The 21,645-nt window shown below is 35.7% G+C and overlaps 1 protein-coding gene across 1 annotated transcript in view; it reads right to left on the bottom strand.

The window, feature by feature from the left end:
- Nucleotides 1-21,645, bottom strand: part of LOC306866325 (NT-3 growth factor receptor) — a 58,162-nt gene that overhangs the window by 18,642 nt on the left and 17,875 nt on the right. The window contains exons 3-4 of the mRNA XM_079411440.1: nucleotides 7,584-7,714; nucleotides 2,095-2,267 (exon numbers count right to left, since the gene is read on the bottom strand). Of these exons, the coding sequence (XP_079267566.1) occupies nucleotides 2,095-2,267; nucleotides 7,584-7,714 (304 nt within the window). The remainder of the gene's footprint in view (nucleotides 1-2,094; nucleotides 2,268-7,583; nucleotides 7,715-21,645) is intronic.

Genomic DNA, 21,645 nt, shown 5'->3' with positions numbered 1-21,645 from the left:
GGTGGTAGTGTCATGGCGTGGGCATGTATGGCTGCCAGTGGAACTGGTTCTCTTGTATTTATTGATGATGTGACTGCTGACAAAAGCAGCAGGATGAATTCTGAAGTGTTTCGGGCAATATTATCTGCTCATATTCAGCCAAATGCTTCAGAACTCACTGGACGGCGCTTCACAGTGCAGATGGACAATGACCCAAAGCATACTGCAAAAGCAACCAAAGAGTTTTTGAAGGGAAAGAAGTGGATTGTTATGCAATGGCCAAGTCAATCACCTGACCTGAATCCGATTGAGCATGCATTTCACTTGCTGAAGACAAAACTGAAGGGAAAATGCCCCAAGAACAAGCAGGAACTGAAGACGGTTGCAGTAGAGGCCTGGCAGAGCATCACCAGGGATGAAACCCAGCGTCTGGTGATGTCTATGCGTTCCAGACTTCAGGCTGTAATTGACTGCAAAGGATTTGCAACCAAGTATTACAAAGTGAAAGTTTGATTTATGATTATTATTCTGTCCCATTACTTTTGGTCCCTTAACAAGTGGGAGGCACATATGCAAACTGTTGTAATTCCTACACAGTTCACCTGATTTGGATGTAAATACCTTCAAGTTAAAGCACATCTTGTTCGTTTCATTTGAAATCCATTGTGGTGGTGTATAGAGCCAAAAATGTTAGAATTGTGTCGATGCCCCAATATTTATGGACCTGACTGTATATATATATATATATGAGTAAAATATCTCTGAGGTATATTCCCATTCATATTAACAATTTTGAGCACTCTAGGGTGATTATGAACATGAAATTATCCAGCCATGGCTTCCTGTTTCACAGAAATATAAATAGGAGGGAAAACAAAGCCCAAATTCCCTTAATCATCCATCACAATGAGAAAAACCAAAGAATATATTTATATATTTCTGATGTGCTGCAAAAGATAATTGAGCTTCACAAATTAGTGAAGTGGCTTTAAGAACTGAGCTAGAGCAGTGAAAATTCCCATTTCCACCATCAGGGCAATAATTAAGAATTTGCAATCAACAGAAAATGTTATGAAACTGCCTGGAAGCGGACGTGTGTCTATATCGACCTAATGCATGGCGAGAAGGAGAGTTTGAGTGGCTAAAGACTCTCCAAGGACCACAGCTGGAGAATTGCAGAAAATAGTTGAGTCTTGGGGTCAGAAAACCTAAACAAAAAAAGCATCACCACGTGTTGTTTGGGAGGGTTTCAGGAAAAATACTCCTAGCTCATCCAAAAACAAACTCCAGCATATTCTGTTATCAGACACGACTGGAACTTCAAATGGGACTGGCTTTTATGGTCAGATGAAACTATAAAATGAGCTTTTTAGCAGCAAACACTCAAGATGGGTTTGGTGAACACAGGGATAAAAAGTACCCCATGTGTACAATGAAATATACTGCTGTATTTTTGATGTTGTGGGCCTATATTTCTGCTGGAGGTCCTGGGCATCTTGTTTAGACACATGGCATCATGGATTCTATCAAATACCAACAGATAAAAAAAATCAATAAGTGACTGACTCTGTTAGAAATCTTCTAATGGGCCATGTTTGGATCTTCCAACCGTACAATAATCCAAACACAAACCTCAAAAACAACACAAAAATGGGTCACTGAGCACAAAACCAAGCTTCTGCTATGGCCATTCCAATCAACTAACTTTTTTTCTTTCTTTTTTTTAAATATAAATGCTTTAATACATTCCTAAAATATTGAGGATGATGATGATTCAATTTAATAAAAAATTTATATATTTAAAAATGTATTGGGAATTTCTGTCATAATCAAGGGTTGCAAAGGGGAGGGAGGGTTTTTTGTGTGTGTGTGTGGGGGGGGGGGGGGGGGGGGGGGTCATTATGAATTCTGATAATGAACCTCTGGTTGAGAAATTGGTCAAAAATTGGTCTTGTAAGACTAAGAAATTCTTAGAGCATCACATCGGAATTCAGTGGTTCCATAATTATGTTCTATTTGGTCTGTGACCTCAATCAATAATAACCAATTCCCTTCATGTCTGCGATCATTACACAAGCAAAGCACAAAGATTACTGCATTTTAACAGCCACAAACCTGAGGAACTTGTTGAGGTCTCCGTGTTTCATGTACTCAAAGACCATGATAAGCGGATCTCCATCTACACAGACGCCGTAGAACTTCACTATGTGGTCGTGCTGAAGGTTGGTCAGCAGCTCAGCCTCCCGCTGGAAGTCTTTTCTCGCCGTAAGGGTGGGATCCTTCAGGGTCTGCGCAGACACATAAGACGGCCAGTTTATTGTCTAATAACCACAAAAACACCCAGAGACTACAGCATTGTGGGTGAAACCAAAGATATTGTGGGGGAAAGTTAAATTCAAATCCGTATTTCAAAACAAATCATTTATATGATTGTATATATTGTATATCCAGGAATCAAATGTGCCTTTGCTATTGTTTTTTGATACTCACGGTACAAGTAAATTAATTAAGGGAGCTTAACTGAGTCAGGCGGTAATAAATAATTCAAGTGAACAATTAATCAGGTTAATGAGACTAACCGCTCCAACTAATCTGGATCTAAACGGTTCCGTCTCTAATGGTTTATGAATCCCGAACGATATACAATATGCCACAAACCAATGGAGCATGCAGAGCTATTTCTGACAATAAATTTAAATGCATAATCAAAATGTAGATGAGCTGACACAAACATTATTGCACAGATATTGTAGACGTCCAAAGTGCTTTAAATCATATATCTCTATATATACATACATACATACTATATATATATATATATATATATATATATATATATATGGTGCTGCAAAAAAGCCTCATATTAAATTTGTTTTAAGTATTTTAATATTTCATGTGTTCTCAATAAAAAATATATATCCTGTTTAATATTCACAACAAAATATAAATGTCCGCTTCTGTAAAACCTTAAAATATTGACAGACTAAAATTCATAATCATAACAGAAATAAGTTCACACAAAAAACACTTTGAATTATTAATGTAACATATTCTTTCATAACAGTTCATATATTTTTCAGAATTTTAAATGCACATATTCATAGACTAAACCACGGGGCGCCAAGGAAGACACGCAAATGACCAGCATGGCGTCTCTGATTTGTTCATGCCTGTCTTTGTCTTTTCTGAAAGATTAAATAGTTGCCTGTACACATCCATCTTTTTGTCATCTTATATCTCATCATTCGCAGAAAAACAACCCCCCTTAGCGGCCTTGGCCGTGATATGTCAATTGGTTTCCCAGTCCCTCTCGCAGCCAGACTTGCATCGCAGTGTGTTTGTGAGGAATCGCTCCTTCAATTATGTTATAATTGCGTTTCACCCTCTGAGCTCGCAGTTTAATTTGAATTAGAGCTACTGTGGGTTAATCCATATCAGGAATTGCAAAGAGGTTAAAGCGTTGGAGATGGATGAGGGAACCAATTCGCAGATGGTGAGGTATCTATACCTATCCATAATGCTTTATTACCCCTGTGTTGCGAAATTGGCCACCTGCACGGATTGGAGAGAGCAGAGGGGGCGAATCCAGCACCACCTGGGGGGCTGTCACTCGTAATAAGGGTCTGGAGGTCTTGGGCATCAGGTGGAGATGGGGGAGAGCAAAGGTACGAGAGAGACGCTGGCAGCTCTTTGGCCAAAATACAAGGAAAAACTTGACCTCTCTGAATTTGAGCTGGACGGCTTTCAAACAACAGCTGCTGTGATGGAGCTCCATGAAGCCGACGAAGCCAAGCAGCTTCCCAGAGGAATGTGTTATAGCTCAGAGGTTGCTCTTTCAAAGCTGAGGAGACACATTTAGGTTTCCTTTAAGTGTCAACTGTGCCTCAGACCAGATGTTGCTACTACAGTTCCTTAGGTGAAATAAAAATAGATTAAAGATGAAAGATTGTTGAAAGGCAGTATAAGTATAGAACTATGAAATTAAATGGATTGCAGCTCAGTACAGAACAGTTTGGTCTTAGAGAAACCTATTTTTAACCTTTTCTTTTTAAGTCCTCCAATCCTTTTTCTTAGGAGAAAAATCTGAGAAGTGGGACACTTGCCTCTCAATGTAATATCATTGCTGTCTAAAAAAAAAAAAAAAAAAAAACCCTGAGATATTAGAAAACTTATTCACGATTTACTTCCAATGGGTTGCTGGTAAAGCAGGGCTTGTGGCTGCTTGTGTTCTTCTGCACATGAGAATCATCTTCTGACACCATCACGGGATTCAGAAAGAACACATCAGCGCCATCATTCTTGATCACAGCATCTCCAGAATAATATGCTTTGAGGGATGATAAACCGTCACTGGAAGACAGTGTTATTGCTCCAGATTTATTTCTCCAGCTGACCTGAACAAAAGCTCCACAACATGATAGCCAACATCATCTCAAAAATGATGAAAAAGAGGAACCCATGGGAGATATGGGTGCTGGGTGCTCAATTTATGACCAAATATCTATAACTCAAATACAGGATTATAGACTAAAAAAAAAGTCAGAATTACTAAATGTGACCTTCTTTTTGCAATTCCGAGTTTTTCATCTTACAATTCTGATGTTTTTTCCTGAACCCTGAGTTTACACCTAACGGTAACACTTTAGAATACTGTTCCATCATTAATAAATAACTACACCGGAACAATAGACTAATGCACTGTTAACATTCTAGTAACTATTATTAGCTAACAACAAACTCTGATTAACGATTTAGTAAGTAATTGTGCTCAGTTGAAACTGATAGTTCACTATTAGCAAATCAATAACAACATTTTTTTTCATACATCCTGGAGAACTACTAAGAATTACAGTATATACAGGTTCATAATTAACGTGAATTATGCATAATGTATAATTAAATCTAAAGTGATGATCATGGTAACTCACTAGTAATGATTCAAGTATTACCAAATCCTTCTAAAGGAACTACTGATTACTTGGATCAGTATTCCAAAGTGAAACCATGACAACTCCCTAATATCGGCTGACGTCATTGTAAGCTTTTGAGATATGCGTAAGGATTTGGATTGTAATGACTTAAGTGTTACTACATCCTTCTGAAGAAATGACTAATTATTTGGATCAGTATTCTAAAATGAAGGTCACAGTAACTCACTAGTAATGATTTAAGTGTTACCAAATATAGCAAAATGAATTACTAACCAGAACCTTCAAAGTTTACAACAATTTCAGTAATTACTAGGGAGTTATCATGATCTTCACTTCAGAATATTGATCAAAAAAATGTGTAATTCCTTTAGATGTAGTAACACCTGAATAATTACTATCAAATACTTTTCAAAACCCTCAAAAGCTTACAATGATTTAAGTCATTCATTACTAGAGAATTAATCATGTTATTTACTTTAGAATACTGATCTAAATTTTAGTAATCAATTCTGAAGAATTTGGTAATACTTGAGTCATTACTAGTGGGTTACCATGACCTTCACTTTAGAATTAATTCCACATTATGTATTATTCATTAATTATGAACCTGTTCTTAGTAGCACTTGTAGATACTTGATAGATACTAGAGTGCTAATATCGCGTTACTCGTGTTCTTGTGTAGTTATTCATTAATGATGGAACAGTATTCTAAAGTGTTACCCTCCTAGCAATTCTTATGTTTTTCCCTGAATTCTGATTTTACGCCTAGCAATTCTGACGTTTTCCCCTGCATTCTGAGTTTACATCTCGCAAATCATTTTTTTTCTTTGAATTCTGAGTTTACACAACGCAATTCTGACGTTTTCCCCTGAATTCTGAGTTTACGTTTCGCATTTCTGACGATTTTCCCTGAATTCTGAGTTTGCGTTTCGCAATTCTGACGTTTTTCCCCTGAATTCTGAGTTTACGTTTCGCAATTCAGACGTTTTTTCCCCTGAATTCTGAGTTTACGTTTCACAATTCTGATATTTTTCCCTGAATTCTGAGTTTACGTTTCACAATTCTGATGTTTTTCCCTGAATTCTGAGTTTACGTTTCGCAATTCTGACGTTTTTCCCTGAATTCTGAGTTTACGTCTTGCAATTCTGATGTTTTTCCCCTGAATTCTGAGTTTACGTTTCGCAATTCTGACGTTTTTCCCTGAATTCTGAGTTTACGTCTTGCAATTCTGACGTTTTTCCCCTGAATTCTGAGTTTACGTTTCGCATTTCTGACGATTTTCCCTGAATTCTGAGTTTGCGTTTCGCAATTCGGACGTTTTTCCCCTGAATTCTGAATTTACATTTCGCAATTCTGACGTTTTTCCCTGAATTCTGAGTTTACACTACGCCATTCTGACGTTTTTCCCTGAATTCTGAGTATACGTTTCGCAATTCTGATGTTTTTCCCTGAATTCTGAGTTTACGTTTCGCAATTCTGACGTTTTTCCCTGAATTCTGAGTTTACGTTTCGCAATTTTGACGTTTTTCCCTGAATTCTGAGTTTACGTTTCGTAATTCTGAAGTTTTTCCGTAAATTCTGAGTTTACGTTTCGCATTTCTGACGATTTTCCCTGAATTCTGAGTTTACGTTTCGTAATTCTGAAGATTTTCCCTGAATTCTGAGTTTACGTCTCTCAATTCAGACTTTTTCCCCGAATTCTGAGTTTACACCTTGCAATTTTGACTTTTTCCTTGAATTCTGAGTTTACACCTTGCAATTTTGACTTTTTCCTTGAATTCTGAGTTTACACCTTGCAATTTTGACTTTTTCCTTGAATTCTGAGTTTACACCTTGCAATTCTAACTTTTTTTCCTCACTATGGAATAGAATAAAAAAGGAAGAAGATAAATTGTGACCTTATCCCTTATCCTGTGGCAGAAACAGGCTTCCATTAAAAACAGATTCAAAATAAACAGTTTTAACAGGATTTACTAATATTTAATTATATTATTATTTAAGTTTTAAAATATTATTTCTAAGTACATTTTTATTAATCATATAATTTAACAAATAATACAAAATTATAAAAATAAAAAATTATATTCACAACAAAATAGTATATGTTTGAGTTCATACTTCAACATTTCAGCATCTGTCAAACCTTGAAACCTTGACATTTCTAAACTGACAGACAAACTGACACACTCATAGATAAGCATTGATCTAGAGACCGTTTTCAATAGAGTGCTTCAGCTCACTGGACGCTGAGTTCCTTGACCTTGGTGAACAGTCCCATGTGGTAAACCATGTTAAAGCATTATCCAGGAACCGTCTGCCCACAGCGGTGACTCATTCCTCTCTGTCTATGTCATGAAGACTAAACCACAGCACTGCAATATCTTGATACCCTCCCAAACCTTATATCAATGCCAAATATTAAACGCTACTGTAGCTGATCTCTCCTTGGAGCACAGCAGAGCTCTTTCCATCATTGATCTTAGTCAACAAATCCTCCACCACCAAGACGTCTAGTGATCGTTCCCTGAAAGAAAGCCCTGTCCGGTGGGCACAGGGGGATCAACTTTATATGTCATTCGAGGGGGGCTGGAAAAAGGGGCTTGACCTTTGGAATGAGTCCTGTGTAACTGGAGAGTGCCACGGCCCTGCTGGAATGGAGGGATCATCTCTTACCTTGACAGCCACCAGCATCTTGTCCTTAGTGGGGCTTAGGTTGTAGCACTCTGCCAGGAACACCTTCCCAAAGGCCCCTTCGCCCAGTTCCCTCTTGAGCACGATGTCTCTGCGCTTAATGTGCTGTACATCTGGAGGGGAAGAGAGAGAGAGAGAGATTGAGCGGATTGTGTGACAGTCCTCCTGCGGGCGGTGCTGCAAAACAGAGATTGAGGAATGGGTGAATTTCATGAGTCGGATTGCTGTCACTCAGCCTGATCAGGTAAGCTGAAGGAACATGGCACAAAAAACTGACTCCTATGATATATGGAGTGATGAACGAAAATGAACCAAAAGAAATTTCAAGGCAATATGAAATCAAAATTGAATTTATTTACAGATCTTATTGTGCATGATTCATATAATAATAACAACAACAATCAGGACTTACTAAGATTATTAATATCAATATTATGAAATAAATAAATATTTATTCATTATCATGATTTTTTAATAATAGGATTATTATTATTACTAACATTTAATTTATTAATATTACAATGTATTATTATTATTAATAATAATAATACAATTTAGTATTGCTGTTAAAATAATCTTACTACTGTATTATTCTGACAAATTTCTGTGTGAAAAGGTTATTATTATTATTATTAACAACAACAACAACAGTACATTGTAATATTAATAAATAACAATAATAATGTTACTATTAAAAATTAAATGTTAATAAATATTTATTTCATAATATTAATAATCCTAATAAATCCTAATTGTTATTAAAAGCCCTAATTATTATTAATTATACACTTTACAATTTTACAATAAAAATGAAATGTTTGTAAATAGTATGTATCTATTTAAACTTATTAATATTTCAGTAAAGTAAAAATAAAATAATTACTCTTAAATGGTTAAATTATTATTATTATTAGTAGTAGTAGTAGTCATATTAATATCATTAATATTCATATTAGTATTATCAATAATAATCATATTATTATTAAATAAATGTCAGTAAATATTTAATTAATATTAACATTAATATTAATAAGTCCTAATTGTTGTTGTTACTATTATTAATCACACTTTAAATGTATTAATATTTTCAGTCAGTCAATTAATATTTCAAGTAAAACTTTTACCTTCATTATTATTATTAGTAAATAATATGCATTTGAATGTATTAATATTCCAATCAAGTTAAAAGTCCAAAATGTGTTACATACATTTGAGGTAAATGTATCATACATGCATTTCATTTTGTGTTTACATTATAAAAGGCCATTCAAGGTAACGCAACCTTGCAAAACATGGCACACTGAGGCAACCCTTTGATGTAATTTGTTTTCCAGCATTCATGTACTTTCATTACTTTTATCCTAGATAGCTGCTGTGATCTCTGAATGCAGTTCATTTAACCCGGCTGCTCAAACGTACGCCTGTAGTGTACATTTACACAACACAAAACAACACACAAACACACACACACACACACACATCTGCATCGTTTTACATCAGAATCTCTGTGTGAGCGCCCATCGGGAGCTGCAGTATGAAATGATCTAAACACAGGAGATCAGGTGGGTTTGCCTCTGATACAGAGATGAATGAAGTCATGCTTGGCCCACTTGGCAGACTAATGGAGCAGCAACCAGTCTGCTGCCGGTTCAAGTCCCCGCTGAGCTTTACTGCCGCTCTGCCCTTGAGAGAGGAATGTAACCTCAAACACCCTAATAAATACTGCCACGACAGGTGATAATCTGGAGATGATCATCTCCTGTCTGACTCTGATGTCTAGATAATCGCTGGATGTTATGAAGAAATTTGATCGATAGAACAATATATATAGCGGGTCACCATGAGAAATGAAAAGCAACAAAGAAAGCTTTCCAAGGGCACTTGTTTTGTTTTTTAGTGTACTGTTAATGGTACGTTTATACGGTATATTTTGAACTCATACAGGGTATTAGCTGTTGCATGCAAACTATATCAGGGAGAAAAACTTTTCAACAGCAAAAATAACCACTTTAAATATCTTAAATAAATAAATAGATAGATAAAAAGAGTCACAAGCTTCTATTCAGTAAGAATTAGAGCCTGACAATAACACAAAAGTAACTATTATCTTTACTACTGTAACAATAGGCCTCATTCATGAAACACAAGCAGAAAAAAACGTTAAAATAACACACTTATGTAAATGGCCGTACAGAATTGAATGTCAACTGAATGGAAGAATATCGATTCATACAGAAATTTGTTAGAATAATAAATGTTCATAAATGTTTTGCCAAATAATTCAGAATGCATACATTTAAATAAATAGTACAGTTCAAAATAATATATTTATTTGTATGTTATACAATATTTTCAAGTAAAAATGCACACATTTAGGAAGGCCAAAGTAAATATTTCATTGTGAAATAATAATAATTATTATTATTATATTTCATATTTATTAAAATTTTATAGTTAATACATGTTTGTAAATATTTATCTTTATGTATTTATTATTACTTATTCTTAATTCTATATTATAATTATTTTTATATCTATTCAAATTTAATAGTTAGCAAATATTAGAATATATTTATTTGATATATTTATCATGAATGTTTTTTACATTATTATTATTATTATTATTTGAGTTTATTTACGAAAATTACAAAAGCAATCTTAATTGCTTCTATAATGGTTTTTATTGTATATTCCAATCATATACTCAAAAAAGTGTTCACATTAAGGTAAATGTAAAATAAAAGCTATTTATCTTTGTGTTTACATTATCATTAATAAATAAAATGTTTGTAATTAATCATTATTTATCATTTATTTATTAAAATGTATATATAAATAGTAATTTTCTAAGTTTTTTTTTTTTTTTTTTTTACACACAACGTACAAAGAAATTCATTTTGGTAATTTTTGAGAGCCAAGAGTCAATGCAATGCAATTTTCTACACATTGCAACACATTGCATATTAATTAGCAAGTAATCTTCCTATGTTGCACACAAATCAATGACCCATCTCAATCCGAATAGAAACGTCAAACTGAGCATGTCACATATAAACCACGGCTAGCGAAGCGCGACTCATAGTGATGTAAGGCAGCCTGAGCGGGTCTTTAATCTCTGTACCTTCCACCTGTTTCCATTCCCAGCTCTCAGTCTGCTGTGAGGCAGCGAGCTCCATATGGCCGACCACAACGGCATCTGCTATTTACTCCAAACAGGAGTTTCGGATAAGCCACCATCCAACATCAACACTTACTGCCTGAAGTTATGAGTCATTCTACGATTTTTCCCCAGCAGAAAGGCCAATTCTCCAAGGAAAAAAACAAAACAAATATTGATGAATGGACAGCACTCAAGGATATCTTTTTGTATTAGCTGGCAATCGCCCCATTCTTCGTCTAAACAGAGGCTCTAATCAGCAGAAACATATTAGGGACAATTTCATTTAGGGCCGCTGAGGCAATTGCGCAATGTGGCAGGCGTCCAATGACGATGGTAAATATTTCAGCACACTCGATTGTACGAGTCTCCGTCGCAGAAGGTTTTTTCACAAAGGCACCGGTGGAGATTAAGACAAAGGATGGCGAACACATGCATTACTTTCAAACTAATTAAAAAGCATTTATTTAATCAGGACAGAAAAAGACGATGAGAGAGAGAGCTTGAGACAAAGATGGAGAGAGAGAACGGCTTTTTGTTTTCTCCATTTCGTATTCTCCATTTTCTAGTGAGTGATAGGTTCACAATTAGCAAGTGGCGGGTGCGTTGGAAGCGCTTTCAGCTTGCGGTGCAATTAGGAAAGTTACAAATTGCGGGGGCTAATTGTCTTATTACGCCAACTGTTGTGTTGCGTTCACCTCACAGGTTGCGTTGTGAGAGGGCACTCAGGAGAAGAGGTTACCCGCGCTAGATGACGTCTGTCTAAACATAGCGAGCAGCTGGGAATACAGGACATGGACTTCATCCTAATTAGGCCGTTTTCACCCCCACCGCTCTGCTGCAGATGTTTACTCGGTCTCGCTGAAAATGACACAACGGAGCAGACCGAAGCTGATTCGGGTTCAAATGCATGTAAATCGCTGCAAGACAAAAAAAAACAGGATTAGACCAGACGCTCCCCGCAGCAATTTACTTCCATGCTCGAAAGCGACGCTAAATGAATCTGAAAGAGCACCTGTTCGTTTCCAGTCAGCCACAAAGTCATTTCCTCCTGCGTGATGACGTAATGCATTTCCGACTATTTTGTAAACGACTCCTTTTAAAATGCTACAGTCTCTGAAGGTTGAGAAACAACGGAGTAAACAAAAGCCGAAAATGGAATATCTGACTGGAGCAGTGATGCTGAAAACATAAAGCTTTAGAGGAATAGTTCATCAAAAAATGAAATTTTGATGAAAATGTGCTCATCCTCAAGCCATCCAAAACGTAGATGAGTTTGTTTCTTCATCGGGATAGATTTTACATCACTTGTTCACCAATGGATCCTCTGCAGTGAATGGGTGCCGTCAGAATAAGAGTCCAAACAGCTGATAAAAACATCACCCAAAGATTGCAGATTTTCAGATAGTTGTTTCTCGGCCAAATATTATCCTATCCTAACAAACCATACATCAATGGAAAAGCTTATTTATTCCGCTTTCAGATGATGTATAAATCTCAATTTCAAAAAATGTACCCTTATGACTGGTTTTGTAGTCCAGGGTCACATATATGAGTCCATAACCCATAATAATGCTTCCTCCAGTTAAAAAGTTCATCCTCTGTTGTGCTCTCTTATTAAAATCCACTGACATATTTGTTTAGAACTGATTTGGACCATTTCGCTTGTAAACAATGTGTGATCTGTACATATGATTCAAATGAGATGACCTTTGAGATGAGAAAGCAGGATTATGGATAGAAGACATCTTAATATTGGATTTGTTTTTTACAAACATGCAGTTTTTTTGTTTCACAAGATGTTAACTGATGGACTGTGTCGCGTGAATTACTTGTGGATTACTGGGATGTTTTTATCAGATGTTTGGACACTCATTCTGACGGCACCCATTCACTGCACGTACTGCTAAATTTCCCCAAATCCGATGAACAAACTCATCTACATCTCGGATGGTCCAAGGCTGAGCACATTTTCAGCATTTTTTTCATTTTAGAGTGAACTATTCCTTTAAGAATAATTTAGAAATTTCTTCAAGAAGCACTGAATCGAATTCATAATGAATCACGAGTCACCTAATGACCACATCCCTAATTCCTGCAGGACAGTTTCAGTTTAAGCTAACATTTTATTTTCAGTAAACATTGGCATCAGGTGAAATCTTATTGCTAACAGTCAATCTTTATAGATAGCTTTTCTACACCATTTTTAACTACATGATAGAGCAAAACAAATGTAAACACAGAAATGGAAGAAATGAAATCCCTGTCTGGTTCAGGTATCAGAACCGGCTGAGATGTATTATTCAGTTTTATCTGAGTGGGGACTGCACGATAATAAGCTAAGGGACTTTATCCTGTATCCTTGCTTTTCTTCTCTTGGCAGACTCATAAATATCTGCGCTCTCACTTCCTGCTTGATAGGAAATGTACAACAGCAATTTGAGGTAGACATCAACATAAAACCTCAAAAATAAGTATTATTTTACACCCAAATTTATAAAAGAACGAATAAAAGAAAGGAAATTATATTTAGCATGAAGAAAAACATCCACCTTATTACATTAAGATTATATTGATCAAAGTATTTTTTATGACAATTAAGCACATTTAAACATCATTTTAGTTTTATAGTGTAATGCAAAATAGTTGTTTAAATAAAAAAATCTTAGTATAAATTTCAATTGTAAAAATCTTTGTTAAATTAGAATTTGTACTTAAATAAATTCATAAAATAAATCACTTATTTAATACACTTATTTTGTACTATAAATAGTAAAAATATACTTCAAGGAATATGTAATTTATTTGATTTTTAATGTTATTAACTGTTGGCTTGGTCTCTTTTAAGTAGTGTTTATCTCAAGATTTTTATTTGTCACATACACAATTATACAGGGTATAACCAGCAGTGAAATGTAGGAGAAAGGCCTGTCTTGGCTCGAATACACTTATTTATGATCGACAATCTCTTATTGAGATTAGAAACTCAGTCTTTGATCTGGACTATGCTGTTTCGGATGCTGCTTTGGATGTTTCTCGTGTGTATCTCCCACCGTTCCTGTCGGATATCCCTGATTACCTGCGCCGCCAGCCTCTTGTTGTCTCACGGAGGAAACGCCGCCGACGCCGTGGTAAACGGGGTGGCCGTGCAGTCAGATTGAGAACTATACGGGATTATCGTGGTGGTCGGAGCGTGTGGCACATCCAGGAGGTCACTTTTCGTTGGATTCGTCCGATTGTTCCTGAGACTATCCACAGGCCTTTACAGTTCTCCTGTCATCTGACACGACGTGACGGGGTAAACGCTCAGTTTCTTCGCTTACTAAATCGGGGATTAGAACTAGTCCCCGACTTTCCGCTTTTCAGGATGGCATTGCTAAATGTTCAGTCACGGCTTAATAAGACTTTCATTTTACGAGACTATTTTACATCACATAATCTGGATTTTCTCTTCTTGACTGAAACTTGGTTAAAGGAGGGCGACTTTAGCCCATTCACTGAACTGGTCCCCTTGAATTGTACGTTTTTTAGTACTTCTCGGCTGGTTGGTCACGGAGCAATTTTTAAGGACCGTTTTCACGGCCGAATTATTCCATCTGAGGTATATGGCAGTTTCGAGCTACAAATGGTTCAATTTGAAGTAAATAATGATTCTGTACTCTATGTGTTAATCTACAGACCTCCGAAATCAAATGACATGTTTTTAAATGAGTTTGCTGACTTTTTGTGCAGTGTAGTCACTAAATTAGAATTATATTACTGGGTGATTTTAATATCCATATTTGCTGCCCTAATAAGCCATTTCCCAGGGACTTCTGCAACCTTATTGACTCATTAAATTTTATACAGTGGGTACAAGGCCCTACACATATTCATGGACACACTTTGGACCTCGTCCTCACACACGGCCTCTCTATCTCTGACACTGAGATTGGGGACAATTGTTTTTCTGATCACAAACCTGTTTTATTCAGTCCTGTGATTCCTGACCGATACATATATGGGGTCTGTAAGATTAAAAAAAAGAAGAAGAAAGAAGTTTTTAGGCTCATCAAGGCTGCATTTAATTAGAAATGGAGTTTAAAAAATTGCTAGTTTTAAAAACAAGTTTAATTTTTTATTCAATAATATTATACAATAGGATGACAATTAAATTAAATATGACCCAAACAGTTTTTGTGAGACTTACCAGAGTCATTACCATTACCATTATTTTTGAATTTAAAATAACTGTCTAACTGATTGACTGACCGATTAAAAACAAACAAACTCAAGAGCCAAGAAAGCAAAACACACATCAGGAGATATTGTTCGCCAGTGTTATACATCCCAATTAATAACTTGTGCCTTGAGAGCAACACACCCACGCTAAATAGAGCTGCGTGTGACAAGGCCACATGTTGTGTTTGCAAAGATGTCCAAGTGTTATTTTTTCACAGTCCCGATTAATCGAGCACATGTGCTGTACAAGCGCCCTCAAGATACTATTAATAAAGCACGGGGGTGTGCAGCCATTTGCAAGCCTGTCTTCTGCAGCGTCCCTGGTTGCGTGTTTACATCCTTTGCTTTCTATCGGGACCGGCTGTCAGAAGCAGCCCCGCAAGGACTGTCGGAGGGGACCGTGGGACGTGTTCCTGTCTGTTAATGCACACACACACACCCTCTTCCTGTCCGTCAGAAGACAGTCTGCAGCGCATGGACCCGCCCCCTTGACAACCATGTGTCCTACATACACACCACTGTGCCATTTCCTCACTTTCCTCCCACAAGAACACGTAACAAAGCATCTCTCGCTCATGATTCAGGCCTGTTGAGAAACCAGCGTCTCGACAGACTCAATCCAGGTAGTTTTATGTAAGTTTTATGTAAGGCCTGCTTTTTACTATCCACAATCATGTAATTTTCTCCTTTTTATCTCCTTAGTTCTACATTTCCATCTGGTCGGGAAAAAGCATGCTTTAGAGCATCTAAAAAAGCAGATATGTGTAGGTGAGAAAATACGGCTCGTGGGGGATGGATACTGTTAAAACCCAGTCTACAGCAGGTGAAGTACATGCTCCGTGTGGTTATGCGCTGGTGAGATATCACAGGTTTATTTAGCGTTCCTCGTATGCATTGCTATGATGAATATCTTTCCCCAGGTCTTTCCTACAGGGGCGTTGAAGATAGAGGCTGGTACGATAGATCTAAACACACTATTTCAAAGCCTACGTGTGAACTGAACAAAACCATGGCTGTAAGATGGATCACCGGCTTCTGCTGCTCTCATGATGAGAACACACACACACACACACACACACAAACGCACACTCACACACAAAGACGCAGGGAACATTTTATTTGAAGCTTGTATATATTATGGTTTATAAAACATTCCAAATTAAACGCATTATGTAATATCTTGTAATAGTAGCTTGTTCTCAGCAATAATAGTAACTAATATAATAGCTTACATAATTATAGTTTGACATCATATTTTATCATATTAAAATATTTTTAATGCCTTTATAACTATAAGTAATACTTTGATACATTATAATATATTTTGCTTTCAAATAATTATTTCTATACACACACACACACACACAATACAATAATAGAACATTAAGTGCAAAATTAAAATTAGTGTTCTTATAATAAAACAAGTTTATGAGTTTTTATTAGCTTAATATTATTATTATTATTATTACTACGTTCAAAACAGTCATTGTGTAAAATATTACTCCAATAATAATAATAATAATAGTTATTATTATTATTAAAATTAATTACACACACATTTTTACTATATATTACATTTAGGAGAAAATCCGAATAGCCGGATAATGGCGTTACTGAAAATAGAAATACTGAATATAAACGACTGCAACTGTCACTCAAGATGAATCTGTGTAAAAAAATATCATATATTTCAAGGATGGAAGGGACGGCTATAAAAAAAATAAAAGACTAAGCAATTCATGTCTGTGTATGATTCCTGAATGACAAAAACAGGGTAAGCAAACATGACAATCACATGAATAAGGAATGAAGCTTAACCGCGGGCACTGGCGTGTGAAAAAGCATGTTGATGGTGTGTGTGTGTGTGTGTGTGGAAAGGATGGGCTCAAGAATGAGATTTGAGCTTTGTGGTGATGCCGTACATATAGTAGGTGTAACATGAGCAATGACAGTCAATTTGCCACTATGAGTTAGTCATTCATGCACTACCAGAGAGAGAATAACAGACCAGGCCAGGCCAGAATGCTTATACACAAGTGTCTATTGGCACTTTTGAATGTGATGCAAAAAAAACCCCTAAAGCATTCTGCAGCAGCGGTACTTGGCAGTCAAGTGTTGCACAAGAGATGTCGCTGAAATCGATGTAGATCGAAATAGGTTTTATGAAAATATCTACAAGACAGAGCTGTAATCATCTGCCAGGGCTGTGACACTTTTCAAGAGGAAATCAGGACGTTTATTGAAGGAAATGAATTAAACAGCGCAATGCTTACATGAGACGACCGTTTTTAACGCTTTAGAAGTGTATATTGTTTCATTGACAATTTGAGAAAATCATACAACAGAAAATGGTTTTATTTAAGCTTTCTCGTGATCAGAAAAAAACTATCAATATCCTGTCTGCAACACCAAGTTAGATACAAAGCTGCACTTGAAACCTCTCGCATTACAGGAAAATGGAAAACTGTGCTGCTCGTTCTCGGAAAGATTACTCGTTAACAGAATTCCTGTGCTTTCATCTGGAGCCTGGAGTAATGTCCAACCCCTCCAACACTGAGGGAAGGGAATGAAGTGAGTGTGGGACACGTTAGTCCACAGCACGTCACGTCAATGACCTGGAGAACACGCTACCCTGATGACTGATCTGGATGAAATTGCGTGGCTCCAAAATGTTCAAAGCTGTCAGAGCTTGTCCATTTTCAGACGAGGACACAGTACAACAGAAAAATAGAGGTCCCTCTATTTTTGAAGTGTCAGAATTTTAAAAGAAAGAAAGAAATATATCATTTACAATTTATATATATATATATGTGTATATGTAATTCTGTGACATATTACTACTAATGATAGTGATAAGGACTAATAATAGAATTAAGTTTTTATTAGTAATTATACACAAACACACAAACATATATACATACACATATATATATATATTAACTATATATACTAAAGCTATTTGTTTGTAAATTTATAAAATAATGTATCTAAACATAATTATAATAAATAAATAAATATATATATATATATATATATATATATATATATATATATATATATATATATATATATATAAAAATCTATCTAATATTTATTTCTCATTTTTTTACAAGAATTTCTCTCTTTATACTGTAATATTAACCAATTTTAATATATAGATAGTTACACATAGACGGATTGATCGGTGTAATTATTTAATTATAGATTTATTTTACTTATTTATTTTAACAATTTGTATGTAAAAGAATTTATCTCATTAAATTGTAAAAAATGTATGAACTGCTGCTCTTTCAAAAACATAAAAAAATATTAATCCAACCTTTTACAAATAGAGTGCAATTTTTACATATTATACATCATTTTGATGTATAAAGATGTGTAATCAAAAATAAATTATATATATTTCTTAATTATTCTTATATATCAATTATTTTTCTTAATTGTGTGTACAATAATTTATATTACATATTTAATATAATGAATGTACAATTAATGCATGAACATATAAATAAATAAACACACATAAAGACACTGTATATCTATAAAGAGCCATCTATGCATCTATCCATCGATCTGTACCGTACATACACACAACACACAAGCACCGTAAGAACTACTGAGATTCAAACATTCTGCGTGTAGCAAAGATTTCTAATACTGCCTCAAAGTAGTTCACAAACATCCCATTCTGACTCGAATGTTCTGAAGCTTAAACCTGTACGATTTACATTCATTACATACGTCATCCCTCATTGTTTATGTGTAAACGGCGTACACACACACACACACACACACACAGGTCATTTAGACCCAGTGCTCTCAATTATCATGTACCTGAATGTACATTTGCGTACTGTGATAGGCTTTTTCCGACAAGCTCTTGAGAGATGAAAAAGCTTGAGTCGTGTCTCCGAAAATAATGAATGCATTACCATTGAAAACACACGGGGCCAGAAGTCAACAAACTTAATTCAACCAGATTTATATACAAACCAATTTGTGTACCAAACAAGGCTAATCCACAGAGCACGCGTTCCGTTCGATGTTTCGCCCCAGGTAATTCTGATTTAGTACATTGTCTCTCGGGCGACAGACGACGGAGGCCGATGCATAATAGTTACAGCGTCAAAACAACCATGTCAGTCACATAACTGCCTTAAGAGCTAGGCCTTTATTTACTGCTTTTTTGGGTTAATTAATTAGGTTGCAACGGCAGAGGCCTAATGATTTTATTATGCGGCATATTGTGGGAGAATGGATGGGGAAAGGGAAGGATGATGAGGAGAAGCGATGAAGGTTATACATTATTGGCAAATGACCGTTACGCCACTATGTTGCAATTAGAGTCTTTTAATGAGTTGGTGGGGGACGCATTAGCATTTATAGTGAGGTACAGGCTCAACAGGGCAAACAACCCGAGAGAGAGCATGGCACGACTTAAGTTGTTTACATTTGCAGCTTTTTCAGATTTTTTCAGGGGCAATATTTGGATTTTGGTTTTAGGAAGGTTCAAGGTTTTATGTACAGTAAAGGGATTAAAAGTCTGGCATCATTTACTCATCCTCATGTCATTTCAATTTTTTTTCTTTATATGTATATATACAGTGGTGTGAAAAAGTGTTGGCCCCCTTCCTTTTTTTGCATGTTTGTCACACTTTAATGTTTCAGATCATCAAACAAATTGAAATATTAATCAAAGATACCACAAGTAAACACAACATGCAGTTTTTAAATTAAGGGTTTTTTTATGAAGGGAAAACAAAATCCAAACCCACATGGCACTGTGTGAAAAAGTGTTTGAGATCTATCATTCTAGAAAAGGTTATAAAGCCATTTCTAAAGCTTTGGGACTCCAGCGAACCACAGTGAGAGTCATTATCCACAAATGGTGAAAACATGGAACAATGGTGAACCTTCCCAGGAGTGGCCGGCTAACCAAAATTACCCCAAGAGCGCAGCGACGATTCATCCAAGAGGTCGCAAAAGACCCCACAACAACATCTAAAGAACTGCAGGCCTCACTTGCCTCAGTTAAGGTCAGTGTTCATGACTCCACCATAAGAAAGAGACTGGGCAAAAAATGGCCTGCATGGCAGAGTTCCAAGATGAAAACCGCTGCTAAGCAAAAAGAACATAAAGGCTCGTCTCAGTTTTGCCAGAAAACATATTGATGATCCCCAAGACTTTTGGGAAAATACTCTGTGGACTGACGAGACAAAAGTTTAACTTTTTGGAAGGTGTGTGTCCCATTACATCTAGCGTAAAAGTAACACAGCATTTCAGAAAAAGAACATCATACCAGCAGTAAAATATGGTGGTGGTAGTGTGATGGTCTGGGGCTGTTTTGCTGCTTCAGGACCTGGAAGACTTGCTGTGATAAATGGAACCATGAATTCAGCTGTCTACCAAAAAATCCTAAAGGACAATGTCTGGCCATCTGTTGGTGACCTCAAGCTGAAGCGAACTTGAGTTCTGCAGCAGGACAATGATCCAAAACACACCAGCAAATCCACCTCTGAATGGCTGAAGAAAAACAAAATGAAGACTTTAGAGTGGCCTAGTCAAAGTCCTGACCTGAATCCTATTGAGATGCTGTGGCATGACCTTAAAAAGGCGGTTCATGCTCGAAAACCCTCCAATGTGGCTGAATTACAATTCTGCTAAGATGAGTGGGCCAGAGTTATCGTAAACGCTTGATTGCAGTTGTTGCTGCTAAGGGTGGCCCAACCAGTTATTAGGTTTAGGGGGCAAGCGCTTTTTCACACAGGGCCATGTGGGTTTGGATTTTGTTTTCCCTTCATAATAAAAAACTTCATTCAAAACCTGCATGTTGTGTTTACTTGTGTTATCTTTGATTAATATTTAAATTTGTTTGATGATCTGAAACATTAAAGTAAAAATAAAAAAAATCAGGAAGGGGGCCAACACTTTTTCACACCACTGTATATATATATAAATATATATATATATATATATATATATATATATATATATATATATATATATATATATAATTATTTATTTTTTTTCTCTTCAGTGAAACATTAGAAAATATTTTGGCTACACTTTATTTTTACAGTGTAATTATACATTTAAGCAATGCATAATATTAAATAACTACATGTACTTACTATATGGTTAGGTTTAATATTAGGGTTTGGCTTAGGGTTACTTGCATGTAATTATGCATAATTAAGTGCTATTATAATATTAAGTACATGTAACGTGTAACAAGGACACCTTAAAATAAAGTGTTAACAATATTTTTAGAAGAATATTTTAATTATGTTTGTCCATATACAGTGAAAATCAATGAGGTCCAAAACTATTTATGGGATTCCATATTTTATTTTTATTTTTTTTATTAATCCTTCTCAAATCCCAATATTAGGCATAAGAGACTCTTTCTAAATATATGATCATGCGCCAAAAAATGTGCTCAGTTTTATTAGAATAAGGAGTTGACGTCATCTTACCCATGCTACATACTATATTTTGTGTTAAGTATGAGAAATTAAAGTCAAAACCTAAAAATTATAATATATGTTGCTGAAGGTTGTAACTTCAGCACCACTTTGATTTACTTACAAATTTATTGCATCAAATACACTTTTCAATTTTAGAGGGGTTAAATTAGTTTTTTTTTTTTTAAATAAGAATGTAAGG

Source organism: Barbus barbus, assembly GCF_936440315.1.
Source record: "Barbus barbus genome assembly, chromosome: 48".
NCBI classification, from domain to species: Eukaryota; Metazoa; Chordata; class Actinopteri; order Cypriniformes; family Cyprinidae; genus Barbus; species Barbus barbus.
This window is presented reverse-complemented; position numbering and strand designations above follow the sequence as displayed.